The sequence below is a fragment of the Syngnathus acus genome, chromosome 23 (assembly GCF_901709675.1).
Source record: "Syngnathus acus chromosome 23, fSynAcu1.2, whole genome shotgun sequence".
NCBI lineage: Eukaryota > Metazoa > Chordata > Actinopteri > Syngnathiformes > Syngnathidae > Syngnathus > Syngnathus acus.
In genome coordinates, this window is record NC_051107.1 from 4,587,749 (window position 1) to 4,601,099 (window position 13,351).

The 13,351-nt window shown below is 44.2% G+C and overlaps 2 protein-coding genes across 25 annotated transcripts in view; both read right to left on the minus strand.

The window, feature by feature from the left end:
• Positions 1 to 13,351, minus strand: part of LOC119117275 — a 376,942-nt gene that overhangs the window by 225,315 nt on the left and 138,276 nt on the right. The gene's annotated exons all lie outside the window — the stretch shown is intronic.
• Positions 10,663 to 13,351, minus strand: part of sox5 (SRY-box transcription factor 5) — a 45,959-nt gene continuing 43,270 nt past the window's right edge. For 4 of the 7 annotated variants that reach the window (XM_037243297.1, XM_037243296.1, XM_037243298.1 and 1 more), the window contains one exon: positions 10,663 to 13,318. In XM_037243297.1, the coding sequence (XP_037099192.1) occupies positions 13,009 to 13,318 (310 nt within the window). In that variant the 3' untranslated portion in view covers positions 10,663 to 13,008. The remainder of the gene's footprint in view (positions 13,319 to 13,351) is intronic. The other 3 variants (XM_037243300.1, XM_037243299.1, XM_037243295.1) reach the window with 1 other exon arrangement.

Here is a 13,351-nt window from a genome sequence, read left to right on the forward strand (position 1 = left end):
CCCCCCCTCGTTTTTGTAACGCCGTAAGTTTTGTCATTTTTTAGGAATCTCGTCAAAAAACATTTCATGAGATTTGTACTACATTTGTATTTGGGTTGGAGTTGCAGTACCTGCTGTCACCAGCAGAGGCGCTATATATGTATATATGTGCGTATATAATATATATAAAGTCTCGGCCAAACTTTCCTTTGCATTCTCTCATCTGAGATGGAGAAAAACATTTGCAACAAAAACATTGGCAACAAAGGCAAGACGCAATTTTCGAGTGAATAGCAGAATGGAGATGAAAAGCATAACCGTCTAGCCAGCGTCGTTCCCTCTCCAAGAGGTCGCAGGCCTGTAAGCGTTTTCCCTCCACTTAACAAGACGCAAGCGCTCTAATCAAATATCCGCCAACAAACACCTTGGCTGGGTGCTTTTCAGATAATTTAGGCTGTTTGAAAATGAAATGATTCCACATTTGCGCTACAGCTGCCGGATACAACAACAAGGTGACTGAGTCAAGGTTTTTTTCTTTGGCGTACTGTGCGGGATAAAAATGTCACATTCGGTTTGTTTAGACACCCTGCTTTTTTTTTTTTTTTTCCATCGCGGGGGTCAGGGCGAGGTGAGGCTAAAGGTGCGACCGCTAGCGCTTAGGCGACGTTCTCCAAACGACCTCACGGCAAAGATATCCGCCGCCGAACGGAATGAGCTTGCCTCCGACTCGAAGCGAGCGTTGAATGGGCCGGTTCAAGAGGTGAGCGCGGCTCATGGAAAGAAACGGATCCCTGATGAAAGAGGTGACCGGATGGCGGTCCCAAACGCCAATAGCGATCGGTGCGGCGTGTCGGTCGTGCTCCCAATTACTCCGGTTCAATAGACTAGTTCAAACCCCGGCTACTGTACTTACGAAACCTCCATCGCTCATAAAAGCTTACAAATTGTACACAAAATCTTTGAATGTAAACAAACTTTGTCCTTTGGCAAGTCACGGGCTTTTAAATTTCCCGTCTTTGCTTCACTTCATCGTCCCTTCTTCTTATCGTTATGTATCAGTCGGATGGAGATGAAGGAGTTGCAAGTCATCCCCCTCGGAATGTGGGGAACAGTACCGGGCGTGGGGGGGGGACCCCTACTGGGCATAAAGACACACATATATTCTCACACACGCACACACATGCGTGTCAGACAGAGCCCTGCAGTCCCACCTTTGACACTAAGCTTCCAGAAGCAGCAACTCTGGCTCATCCCGGCTAACACAGACTGGCAGGTGAGGCTAAGCAGCCTCTCTCTTCTCCTCCACTCTTCTCTCCCTTTTCTTTCCTTGACTTTCACCTCTATTTCGGATTCCCCATCTGTTCATTCTCTTGCACACAAACCGACGCCAACTGAAACGCCCCCCCCCCCCCCACTCCCCCTCCCTCGGTGGCTGCGGGCTGCAGGTTGAACTCATCTGTCAGGATCAGAAAGGGGCTGGAGTGACGGGAGACTCCTGTTCCGGCAAGATAAACAGCCAGCGCAGATCAAAAATATTCTCCCCGAGAACACACACGTGTATACGCACCCACACACACAAAAGGCGTCGAGATGCGGGGTGTTAGCGCCTTGTCAGCTTAGAAAAAAAAGGTGCAGTATTCCAAATTCAGGAGGCACCTTGTTATTTATGGGAGGGCGGGGGGGGAGAAAAAAAGAAGTTTGAATCGGACCAAAACATTTGGCGGGAGAACCAAAACCGAAGTGACAAACACATTTTTGGAAGCGCCTCAGAGACGTCGAGTGAATATCGCGACGAGAACATTATTTTGCGAGTTTGGGACTTTTTTTTTTTTTTTAATGTGTTGATTTGCTCCCATCTGGCTGGAAGGTACACGAGAAACGGTTTTCTACTCCAAATTATTTCTTTTTTTACATTTAAAAAATGACACACCTCCCTCACAGTGTGAAATGTGAGATCGGTGGAACGATTAATCGATTAGAAACCGATTATCGAATTCGTTTGTTTTTTCATTGACATATTTTAATTGAAATGTATCCAAATGCATTTCAGTTCAGAATATAAATCAAAACATTTGCTTTTGCTAAGGAAAACATTTTTTTTTGCCGATTTATCGATAGTCGGAAGCGACAAGAACGTTATTCTTTTGCTGTTCGCTTGAACTGAACATCCGAGCGAGATGCCAAGATTCCCAAATGTTCCATTTGATGTTTGAAGCCTCGAGTGGGAAGAAATACGGAGAGAAAAAAAAAAAAAAGGAGAATGAGACGGGAGGGAAAAGAACATTTGCGAAGGCCATGCCAAGTTCGAGATCTGCCAGCCCGCGAGGTGAGCGCAGTTACATTGTGGGAGTGGGACGAGATGGGAAGGGGAGGGGGGGGGGGGTGTCAGGTATGTCTCTGTTTCTATCTGAGCACTCCAACATGTGCTTTCTTTTTCCCGGCTGCTGCTCGCCCGGATAACAAATCATTCCCTACAGCGCCTTCTGCTAACCTCGTCATTGCGCTTAATAACATTTGGAGATGCTAAGCTTGTAAATTAGCAAATCTGGACCGAGGAGATATTATTTATGCTTGTCTCCTGTCCTGAAAGACTCGTCTTGATGGGTAAATTGTGCTTAATTCTTGAAGGAAGCCTTTTTTTTTTTTTTTCCCCTTCTCTGTTTTTTTTCCTTTTTTTTTTTTTGCTCCTTTCGCCCCAGCGTGAGATGAGATTAATCCCTTGACAACCTTTGCGGGCGCACTTCAAAATTGCTCCCAAATGTCACCGCGAGATTTGCAGAGGAGAGGAAACAGGCGACGTATGTATAAAAATGGGGACACATCCAACATCTTCTCTTACACACACACACACACACAATGGCGCGCCCCCACACGCACTCCCACTATGTTACTAAAAGACTGTACATTTCAACAAATGAACAATAAGTCTTTAGAAAAAAAATTATATATTTGAAAGTAAAAAAAAAAATGAAAGTAGGTTTGTAAAATTATGAAAAGGAAAATTTAGAAGAAAAAAAGGTCAAAGTCAAAAAATATGAAAGTAGGTTTGTAAAATTATGAAAAAGAAAAAAGAAATGCAGAAAAAAATTGAAAAGTAAGAAATATGTAAGTAGGTTTTTAAAATTATGAAAATATATTTTTTTAGAAGCCCTTTATGAAAAATTAATCTCTGGTTTTAGCCATTTACGGATCTATTCGCTCCAAGTGAGCGTCGCTTCCCGTGTCACTTTAAACCAAGAGTGTTTATCTAAGTAAATCTCCAGGCTCATTCCCCCACCTCGGGGTCCTACTTGACAACTTGACCAGGACAGATGGGTCCTGGTCCCCATCCAACCTCCCCGGAATCCCGACCGAGGGGGCGACGGGGCAGAGGGGGCGATCGCTTTCCTAAAGACCCCGAAAGGATTTTGCGGACATAGCGAGTGTCAAGCCTCATCCGTCGTTCTTTCCTCCCTTTCCTACCTCCTGAGGTTTGTTTATTCCTGCGTGCCCCCCCTCCCTCCGGAAAAAGTCATGTTAGTACCAATCACCACAAAACTAATATAATAGTTCTCAACACAAGATATTGAAAGCGAAGAATTATTTCAGTATTTTTTCGTCCGCATCAAAGCAGAAGCGTTTTGAGGTCAGATTTTTTCTCTCTGTTCGTTGTCCTTGTCTCCACCAGTCACAAGGTCCAAACTTCTTTCAGCGCTTTTCTTTTGTGCCTCCGAAACCTTTTACCCAGCGATAAATGATGACCGCGTCAGCCGAGGTCCTAACGTCGACGTTTGTCGGCTTTCTTGGAAAGTCTGTCGTCACTGCGCCGGAAAAAAAAAAAATATATAGAACAGGATGGTTTTAAAGAATCCATCAATTGAATAATAAATTCTTCTACGTGTGAACGTGTTTGTTTGACACAGGTACACCGCGTCTGTCGCTGTCTGTATGCATTTGACACTTTAGCGAGCTTGGCAAGAAAAAAAAAAAAAACGTCCTGCTGTACTGCCGTGTTTATTTACTGAACAGTTTGTCGACGACGTACTTCTGTCCGTTAAGTGACAGTTGGCACAGCGTGAAGAAAAAGTGGCACAAGGCTCCATTTCAAGACTGATTGATTGGCAAAGAAACACAACACAACCCGCTGTTGATAATATTCGGAAGAAATAATAATCATTCCCAAACATCATTTTAGGTCAAGCTATTCTACAGAACCGGAGTGTTCTGGCTCGTTGTTATGTCAACGTCAAGCTCCGTCGGCGTTTATGGGCCTGTGTTCATTTGCGGTCACGATTTGCCTCTCCGGGGCCTTGTAAAGTACGCTCGGCACGAGGCGGGTTAGCTACGCTCAGGGAGAGTGGATGTCTCGCTCCGTAACGCCCCATTCCGACTGTGTTTATATACCTCGCAAAATATTACAGTGAGTAATATTTAAGAATTATAAGAAGACCTCCTCGCAATCCATTCAGTCTGTAAACTTGCATCCCTAAAAACAAAATGGCTGACTTCCTGCGTCTTGTTAATTACGGGCTACTGAGAGTTTTTTTTTTGTGTGGGTCTTTTCATGGTAGACCTGACCACCAAGTTTAATGTCAAGTCATGAAACTGACTTTGGAGGCTGGATTTTCTTGGAAGGACTCCTGGAAATTGGCAAATGGCTGCTTCAGATCAAAAATGGCTGACTACTCTTTTGAAACATTCATTTTTGAGAGTTTTTGGAGAGTTTAAATGACTTCAAATGAGTCTTATAAATGTCGAGTCAGAATTCTCAGTCCTTAGAGCCTCTGCTGTATTCCTCTATTTAATTTCCTGCTCGATTCACTTTAATCATCCATTATTCTGCAGTCAATCCTCTTTTATGAACAATTACAAACAAAGGCGCGTGGGTAAACAATACCGCATCGGTTGCATAGTATTAATACAATCCCAAAGCTTCCACTCCAAATCATTAAAAATCACCTTAGTGCCAATAAATGGCTGCCAAAATGGAGGATTTTATTGTCCCCAATTGCACTCGTGGCTAACGTGGCATTTTAAACAATCACTCCAACCGCCCACCTCCCCCTTCAGACTTATCTTCAGGAGTTATGGCCCTAAATCTACTCGTAATACAGAGATCACTGAGGATGTAATCCCCGAGAACATCAGAATAAATCCATGGCTAGATCCGCTCCGTGCAGACTAGCGGTCGAAGCCAGCCAAGGCCATTACGGCGTGGCCTTGGCGAGGGTGCCGAAGAGCCACTAATGGGTCGTCTGTGGACTGACATTAACGCCATTAGGACACCTCCATCCAGGAAATCCTTCTTACCCTCGCCGTACAGTGCAGCAGCTGTTACAAATTCAACCGTAAATCCCTCGCTAGCATGATACTTCCTGTAGCCTCGTCGTCGTCGCGTGGGTCATTCGGCAATTGGACGACATTTGGGAGAAATGAACAAATACACTTCAAAACTGCATTTTAAAGATGTCAATTATAAACGAAAGTTATCAAATTTTAAGCAAAATATTGGCTTTTTAATTCTGAACATGGCTAGCGTCCCTTTAAGCGTACATGCTAGCTGTTGTAGCTGCTATGCTAACTTCTATCGCTTTTTCAAATGTTACTACTGTTTAAAATGACAATGAAGACCAACAAAATCGTAAATCAAGAGGTTTTGTACATGTTATCTGGAATTTCACGGAGGGAAGAAAATGTTGTCCAATTCTGGATTGTCCTGGATTTGTCCCAATTGCCAAAAGTGCTAACAATTCCAGCCCGGGGGAAGGAGCAAGCCGGAGCCAGCTGGTGCAAATGTGGTTACAAATGCGTGCTGACAAGTTTTTTCTGTCCGCTCTCGTCTGGGAAAAATGAAAATAATGCGCAAAACAAAGCAAGTTGGTCTCAAGTGGGATTCAAAGTCAACTGTCAGGACACATGGCTGTCAGCTGTGGCTTTTGGCACCCGTGCGCTCGCCGCGTGCCGGAGAATTCTTTGTGGCGGCGAAGAAGCATCCAAAGCTAAGAGACAAATAAACGGGCTTTTAAATCTTGGAGCCAAATGAAGCGACCGAGGCAATGGAATTAAAATTACAAGCCTCCTCGCTCTGTCTTTCCAGGGGCAGAGCGAAGAGAGGGGGGCGCGACAATCTCCGAAATTTATCGGGGGGGCGAGGAAAAAAGGCCCGGCGGACTCGTCGGTTTCCTTGGCCGGACGACAGTTTCCCGGCCTGGAGGGGTCAGCGGTGGGCTGTCTGAGAAGTTGGCAGCTACCGGAACTCCAGCGGGGGTTGTTTTTGAGGAGGGGGGGGGGGGGGGGGGGGAGGCGTCTCGTGGCTGCTTGGCATGCGACGGACACCGACGGCTTCCAAATAGCGACGCTCCTGCCAGGGCCCACCGAGCTCTCACACATTACAGCACACAAGCACAAGCGCTCCAGGCCCGGCACTCTCTCCCCCCTCCCTTCGGAACAAACCCCCACTGGGTGCCTTATTTATTGAGCCCACTGTAATGTTTCACAACTCTCAATACTCCAAACAATTATGTCTTGCGACACGGGCTGTCGGGAGAGTTCCTCCCGATAAGACGGACGATCTCCCGAGTCCGTACTTCCGCTCGTGTTTGCGTCCTTGATGACCTTTCGTACAGCAACTTTTTTAATTCGTATCAATTGAAATACGGTACGAGTCTTTGCTTTCGTATGCCTCTGAGTTTCCTCTCGCGCCCTTCCCTAATCCCGCCCTCCATTTGCATTTGCTATCCTTTTACCGACTTCCTCCTTCGCATGCTCGTCTGTTTGTTTTACCTCTGGCCCGTTTCTCATGTCATCCCATGTCCCCCTTTTAATCCCTCTTAGAGCGTCCTCGCCCATCTCCCCGCATTTCTCCCTCGTCCCTCTGCCTCTCCGCCGTTCCGTATCCCTGAGCCGATTGCCCCCCCCCAGCCCACCTCGCCGGCAGCCCCTTGTATTCCCTGTCTCTCCGCTCATCCGTTTATCACTGGCCCTTGTTCCGCTAATCCCCGAGGGTTTTGTTTATTTGTGTTTCGAGTCGTTTTTACAGCTTGCGACTGACCCCACCTATTTTCTCGCCAGTCATTTGAACAGCAGGGCTGCTTTGCAGCTACGCCGCCAATTAACATAGCATTAGCATAATATTTGCATGTGTGCATTAGGGTGTTGATGGGAAGAGAGAATAACAGCCCCTCCCGTTTCTACACGGCCAACAAAATGATATACATTTCATGACGTTAAAGCGCCCACGGGCTCCACGCGGCGAACAACATGTTTTCAAGTTTGCTGTGAAAAGTTCTGCCCGCCGGTCCACCTACACGCCGACAGCTGACGAGCCATCAGATCACTTCCTCTTATCGTCTCGCATCGCCGTTTCTGTCTTAATGCTTCCCGTGAAGTGCGTCTGCACTCTCGTCACCTCTCATCATATCCAATAACGGTAAATATTGTAACGCAAAAGACTTTAATCACCGACGTCGTCGTAGTTGTTGTTCACGGCCCGGTCCTCAAACTTCACTCCACGCCTACGCGCGGTGAGGGAAAACCAAACGCTTCCTCAATTCCGCGTCGCCCATCTGTCTAGTACAGGTGGTAAACATTTGCCAGGAATCGGACAAGAGTTCTGTCAAGTACGTCTTTGAAGGATTTGTTTGAAATGAAAACGCTCGTGCCGCTTGTCAGGCACTCGTGAGACTTTTTTGGTGGCTCTACTCTTGACTGACCGAGTGTGATTGTGGGATTTTTTTTTTTTGTGGGTCTGCACATGATAGACAACTTATATGATAAGAGAAACTTTGGAAAATGGCCCAACTAAGCTGAAAATTGCTCACTCAAACCAAAACCTTTGATTCCCAGTGTCTATTTAAACTTAAGATCTCGAGGCTTTTTTTGTGGGTCCACTCATGATAGACTTCCAATTTTATCTTAAGTGAAACTTTTCTTTGAAAGACCAAAGTCACCAAGAACCCTGTTTCAAACCAACATTGTGGTATTTTTTTTATTTACCGTAATTTCCGGACTATAAGTCGCGGTTTTTTTTCATAGTTTGGGTGGGGGGGCGACTTATACTCAGGAGCGACTTATATACATATATATGGTTTTTTTTCACTTTTTTGGGCATTTTATGGCTGGTGCGACTTATACTCCGGTGCGACTTATAGTCCGAAAATTACGGTAGTTTCACGTTTTTGAGACTTTATTTTGTGGGTCTGCTCATTGCAGACTCTACTGACAGATCAGTAAAAATAGCTTCTGTGTTTGAATTCATTGAGGGACCCGTGAAATGAACAAAAAACATCTGCTTCAAACCAAAATAGCAGACTTCTTGTATTTTGTTTGTGAATAGGTTCTTGAGACTTTCTTTTGTGGATCTACACACAATAGGGTTATATACCAAATTTTGTGTTAAGTGAATTACAGAGTGTATGAATGTTATTTAACAAGGAGGAAGGCTCACAAAAAAATTAATTTGATGGACAGGGAGACCAGGGCAAAAGTAGGCCAGCCAATTGCAGTGAGAGTGACTCGGCAGAGACGGGGATGGGGGGGGGGATACCGAGCCAGCTTCTTGGCTCCTGATCCGGGATCAGACACCCCGCGGGCCTCGCTGCTACGTCGCGCGCCACGCCTGTCCCTCACACGCCGCCGCTCTCGTCACGTTAGGCTGTCGCTCAAATCGGTGACACCGAATATGTGCTTGCTCGACCGTTTTTGTAGGAACATATTTTCATTTGGAGTGTAGCTTGGGTCACTTTTGGGGAAAAAAAAGTCTTGCCATTCTCAGGGTCACAACTCAAGTTGGATCCAAATCAGGGTTAAACAGCACACGGCACATTTGATTCCGCACTGCGGCGTCACGTTATTTCATTTTTATGGCTTGAGTGCTTGTTTTTTTCTCCCTGCAGACCGTTTTTATGGACTCTTAATGCATCATTCACCCAATATTAACGGCTTTCCTCTTCAGATGAGCACTGACGGATGTTTTCGCAGCTTAGCTACTTCCCCGGAATCATTTATTTTTTTTACGAGATGTTTATGAATGCGTCGCGTTTTTTAACGACCCGGCGCATGTCACGTTGTAGGATGGCTGATGAAGCAAGAAAAGGGAGGAAGAAAAAAAAAATGCAATCCAACGTGCTTAGGGTATGTAATTGTTTTTTTTTTGTTTGTTTTTTCACGGAGCCTATTCTAGTTTACTTCAATTCAAAATAAGGCAATTTGTTTGCTCTGTTAAATTAAATAAATGAAAAGGACAAATTGTTGTGAGGACCAAAATTCATGTTTGAAAATTAATCGGACGATAAATCGGTTCGCAAAATGTTTTGAAAGATAAATATCGGAATCTCCATCGGCTTTCAAAAATAAAAACCCCATCTTGGTCAGCCCCTGTTTTTTTCACTCAAATTTTTGTGGGTGTGTGGAACCGATTGACATTATTCCTTTTATTATTGCCTTGGATTTTGCACAACTTGGTTGTAGTATCCAAAGTGATGTTTTTTTTCCATCATTGCTCTTTTTTTCCATAACGCCACGGACGGGTCCTTTTGACCCAGGCCGCTTCGCCGCACTCAACTAGCTCTTCTCTCGTCACTCGCCGTAATCCCTCCTCCTCATGAATACATTAACGCCGCAGCCTTAAACTCCGCTTAGCTGGCGGCTCAGCGTCACAGCACATCCTATTACCGACTTTAAATCATTAATGTGACATCGTTTTCACTCCATTTTTTTCCCCCTCCTCCCCAAACACCCACAGTTTTCTTCGCGCAAACTACCCAAAAGGATTTGTTTTGTTTTTTTGTTCATCCGAGCAAGAGAAAAAGTTCAAATCAATGCAAATGCAAATATGTGCCCACTGTAATAGTTTTTCCCGTTTTGTTTCAACTATTGTGATGGAAATAGCCGAGTGGATAATTGCGCTTTAAGGCGATCTAACTCCTACGGCGCACCTTGGGCTGTTTGAGATTTAATCTGAGAGTGTACGTCTGACAATAAAAAAAAAAAAAAGGGGGCGGGGGTGAGATCTGAATCCCCTTTCTTGCTTCTCAACTATTCAGACATAAACCTTTTTCTCAGGTTTTTACCTTCAGGCTGCCTCTGAAAAATTCATCACGCCCAGAGAACAACTAAGTCCTTCACTTACTGGAGGACTTGCCCATCTGTACTCTTTATTGCATCAAAAGGGCATTTATGTGTGTGTGTGTGTGTGTGTGAGGCTATGCTAATTAGCAAAAATCATGTCCTTCCGAGTGCTTTCAACCGTGCTCCATGTTTTGTGTGTGTGTGTTGATTGGCAAGCATATGGACGTAGATGAGGAGGATGATTTTTCACGAGCACGTTGAGTGGGGTTGTGTGTTTTCCAACCCACGGAAAGTGGGAGCATCAATTAAAGATTTAGACTTTTTTTTTTTCTTTCTTATAGGTTTCTATAAGAAGATTTATGGTGAGTTAGGATTAGTTTTCAAGCTGTTTTCAAAACTTGACATTATTTAGGAAGGTGTAGCAATAACACAACAGACAGTATTAATTGGAGATAAATTAAATTAAATAAAAAATTGTATAAATTAGAGATACAATTAAATTAAAATATAATGTTTTTTATTATTAAAAAATTAAAATTGACCATATTTGGGTCCACAAGGCTTCTGCTGATTATTATTCTAAGGTCCAATTGTAAATTAAAAAAAAGAAAAAAATAGTGAAGACCAACACACGGGTTTTACCGAACACATTGCCGTCTTTATTAGAGCCTCGTCTGGCAGTAATACTGAAAAAAAGTGAACTTAGAACAGATGGTGGTGGTAGCCCACAAATGTTATTTTTTTCCTCTTTTTACCCCCCTTCAATTTTTCATTGTTTCTTTCATAATTTTCTTCATTTTTCGTTTTTTCTTTGTGAGAGTACTGCGATGCGACTTCACTCCTGTGGCATGGATAAACATCAAGAAAAAAGAGACAGAGGAAGAGAGAGGAGAGAGAAAAAAAAAACAAATATACAACTTATATTACATTGTGTTATGAACAAAATATAAATCTATAACTCTATGTTATATTTACATAATTATCTTTCTTGATTCTTCAAGTTGAGATGGTCAGATATTTTATTTTTTTTCTGTCGCCGTTGTAATTTCGGACTTGATTTTGAGCTCCACTCATGACTTTGATTGTCTTAAATAATATGATCGCCTTCTTCTTCATTGTCTCGATACGGGGAGGGCCGACCTTACCAGCAGGGATGATTGACGTCCTAATACCCCCCCCTCCTCCTCCTCCTCTCCCCCTCCTCTCCCCTTTCTCCAGCATCATGGCGTGATAACAGGGCTGGCTGTACAGCAAAGTCAAGTCATGAGAAGTCATGGCTCTGTGGAGCTCAAAAAAGCAACTCCAAAAAAAAAACTAAAATAAAAAAAAAGGCTCCTGATGGAGTTTAAGATGCCGTACGAACGCAGCGGAACACCATTGGTGGGGTAAACACTGCTTTCCTATGATTAAAATAAACCACTATCACATAAAAACAAAATATATGTACAGGATTTAATCTAAATGTAAAAAAAAAAAAAAAAATAACAAAAAGACAGCATAGGACTTGTTTGGTTGTTATGAATAATCTCGTGTGTGTATGTATATGTGTGTGTGTGTGTGTGTGTGTGTGGAGTCCAGCCAATGATGTTCCACTGCGTATCCGGCCGAGCGAGTAAACGTTGGGGCTTTTGGGAAAAGGAAAAAAAAAATCTTCACATTATACATTTCGAATAAGCATTCCAAATAAACGTAATAATAATTATAATAATAAAAAATATCATGTTCTTCTTTTCTCTGATGAGAGAGTCTGAGTGCTTTTTAAAAATGGTCCCCCCCCCCCCTCCCCACCGGTTAAGTTTTCAGCTTGTCCGAGGAGGATTAATACGAAACGTGAGAAAAACTCAAAAGGGAACACACAAAAAAAAAAGATTTTTTCTAATACCTACAGGCTAAAATAATCTCATAAAAAAGCCAAGATTGAGAAGAAAAATAAATTATACTGTACATAACTTACTAAACATAGCTGACCGTCCTTATAATTATTGTTAATAATATTAGAATAGAGGCAGTTTAGAGAAATAATAAAAATACAGTCTTCAAATACAAAACGGAAACACTGACTGGCGGCCCGCTGAGTTCAGCGGGGGGAAAACACATAACAGTTGTGTGTGTGTGTGTGTGTGTGTGCATGTGATAGTCGATGAACAGCAGTTAGTTTCTTTTTTTTTTTCAGCACAGAAAAGGGGCTAACCCTCCTCACACAAACACACACACACACACACACACACACACACACACACACACGGTTGCGTGGTTCAAGCTCTGTGGAGGGTCGGCGCAAGATGACAACCGGGTGGATTGTCTCGCGAACACAGTGCTTGTCGTCGTCGACCCAACCCACAAAATTATAAATTAAAATAAAATAAAAATATCCGTCCCTCCGTTGCCGTCCGGTAGTTTGAAAAATCTCTTGTCGGAAATAAATCGTGGTGTCTTTCAGGTGCTTCACAACAGACGAGGGGGGGAGGGGGGAGTAATGTCTCTTTTTCCTATTATTATTTAAACTTAGCACAAAAAAAATAAAACAAGTCACATTCACAAGCCACTTATTGGCACCGTGTACCTGAGTGAGAATATTATAGAACCGAAAACAGGAAAAAAAAGTTTTTTTTTTCTCTCTTTTAAAAAGTGTTTCTTGAGAAAAAAAAAAAGGTCCGCCATTTTTAAAGTGTCATCTGTTTCGGCCCGTGACAGGTCCGCTGTTTTGCGACTTTTTTTTTTTGTGTGTACAAATTGTTTGATAGGTCGCTTCAAGCCCCGCCCCTCCCTTCCTTCTTCTCGGGAAGTGTCAGGGGCTGGCTGGCTGGCTTTTGTCTTCCTCCCAGATTTTGTAACAGTCAACGTGAGTGACAGTCCGTCACTTCAGCTGATTGGTCGGACGCTGGTATCGGGAGTTTAATGGGAGGGGCTCTGCGAAGAGTCCGCGGGGGGGGGACGGTGGGGATAAGGGGTCGAAAGGTCGATCGGACGGCGCCGCCGCTCCTATTGTGCGATGTGGTTCTCGTTGTCGCTGACGTAGTCGGCTTCCTCGTCCTCGTAGTCGAAGTCGTCGTAGACGTCGCCGTTACTGTCGTCCAGCCGTAGCTCCTCCTCCTTGATGCGGGGCTCGTCGCCTTTCAGGCCGCCCAGGTGGGCCGAGGAGTGGTGGTGGTGGTGGTGGTTGGCGTTGGGCTCGGGGCTACTCGACATGCTCGAGTGCTCCGAGGGCATCTGGGGCGACGGCATGCCCGCCATGGAGAGGGCGCCCGGGTAGACCACGCCCGCCGACGATAGCGGCAGCTGACTCTGCTGCCTGGAACGGAAAAGCCATCCAGTAAACGATGGT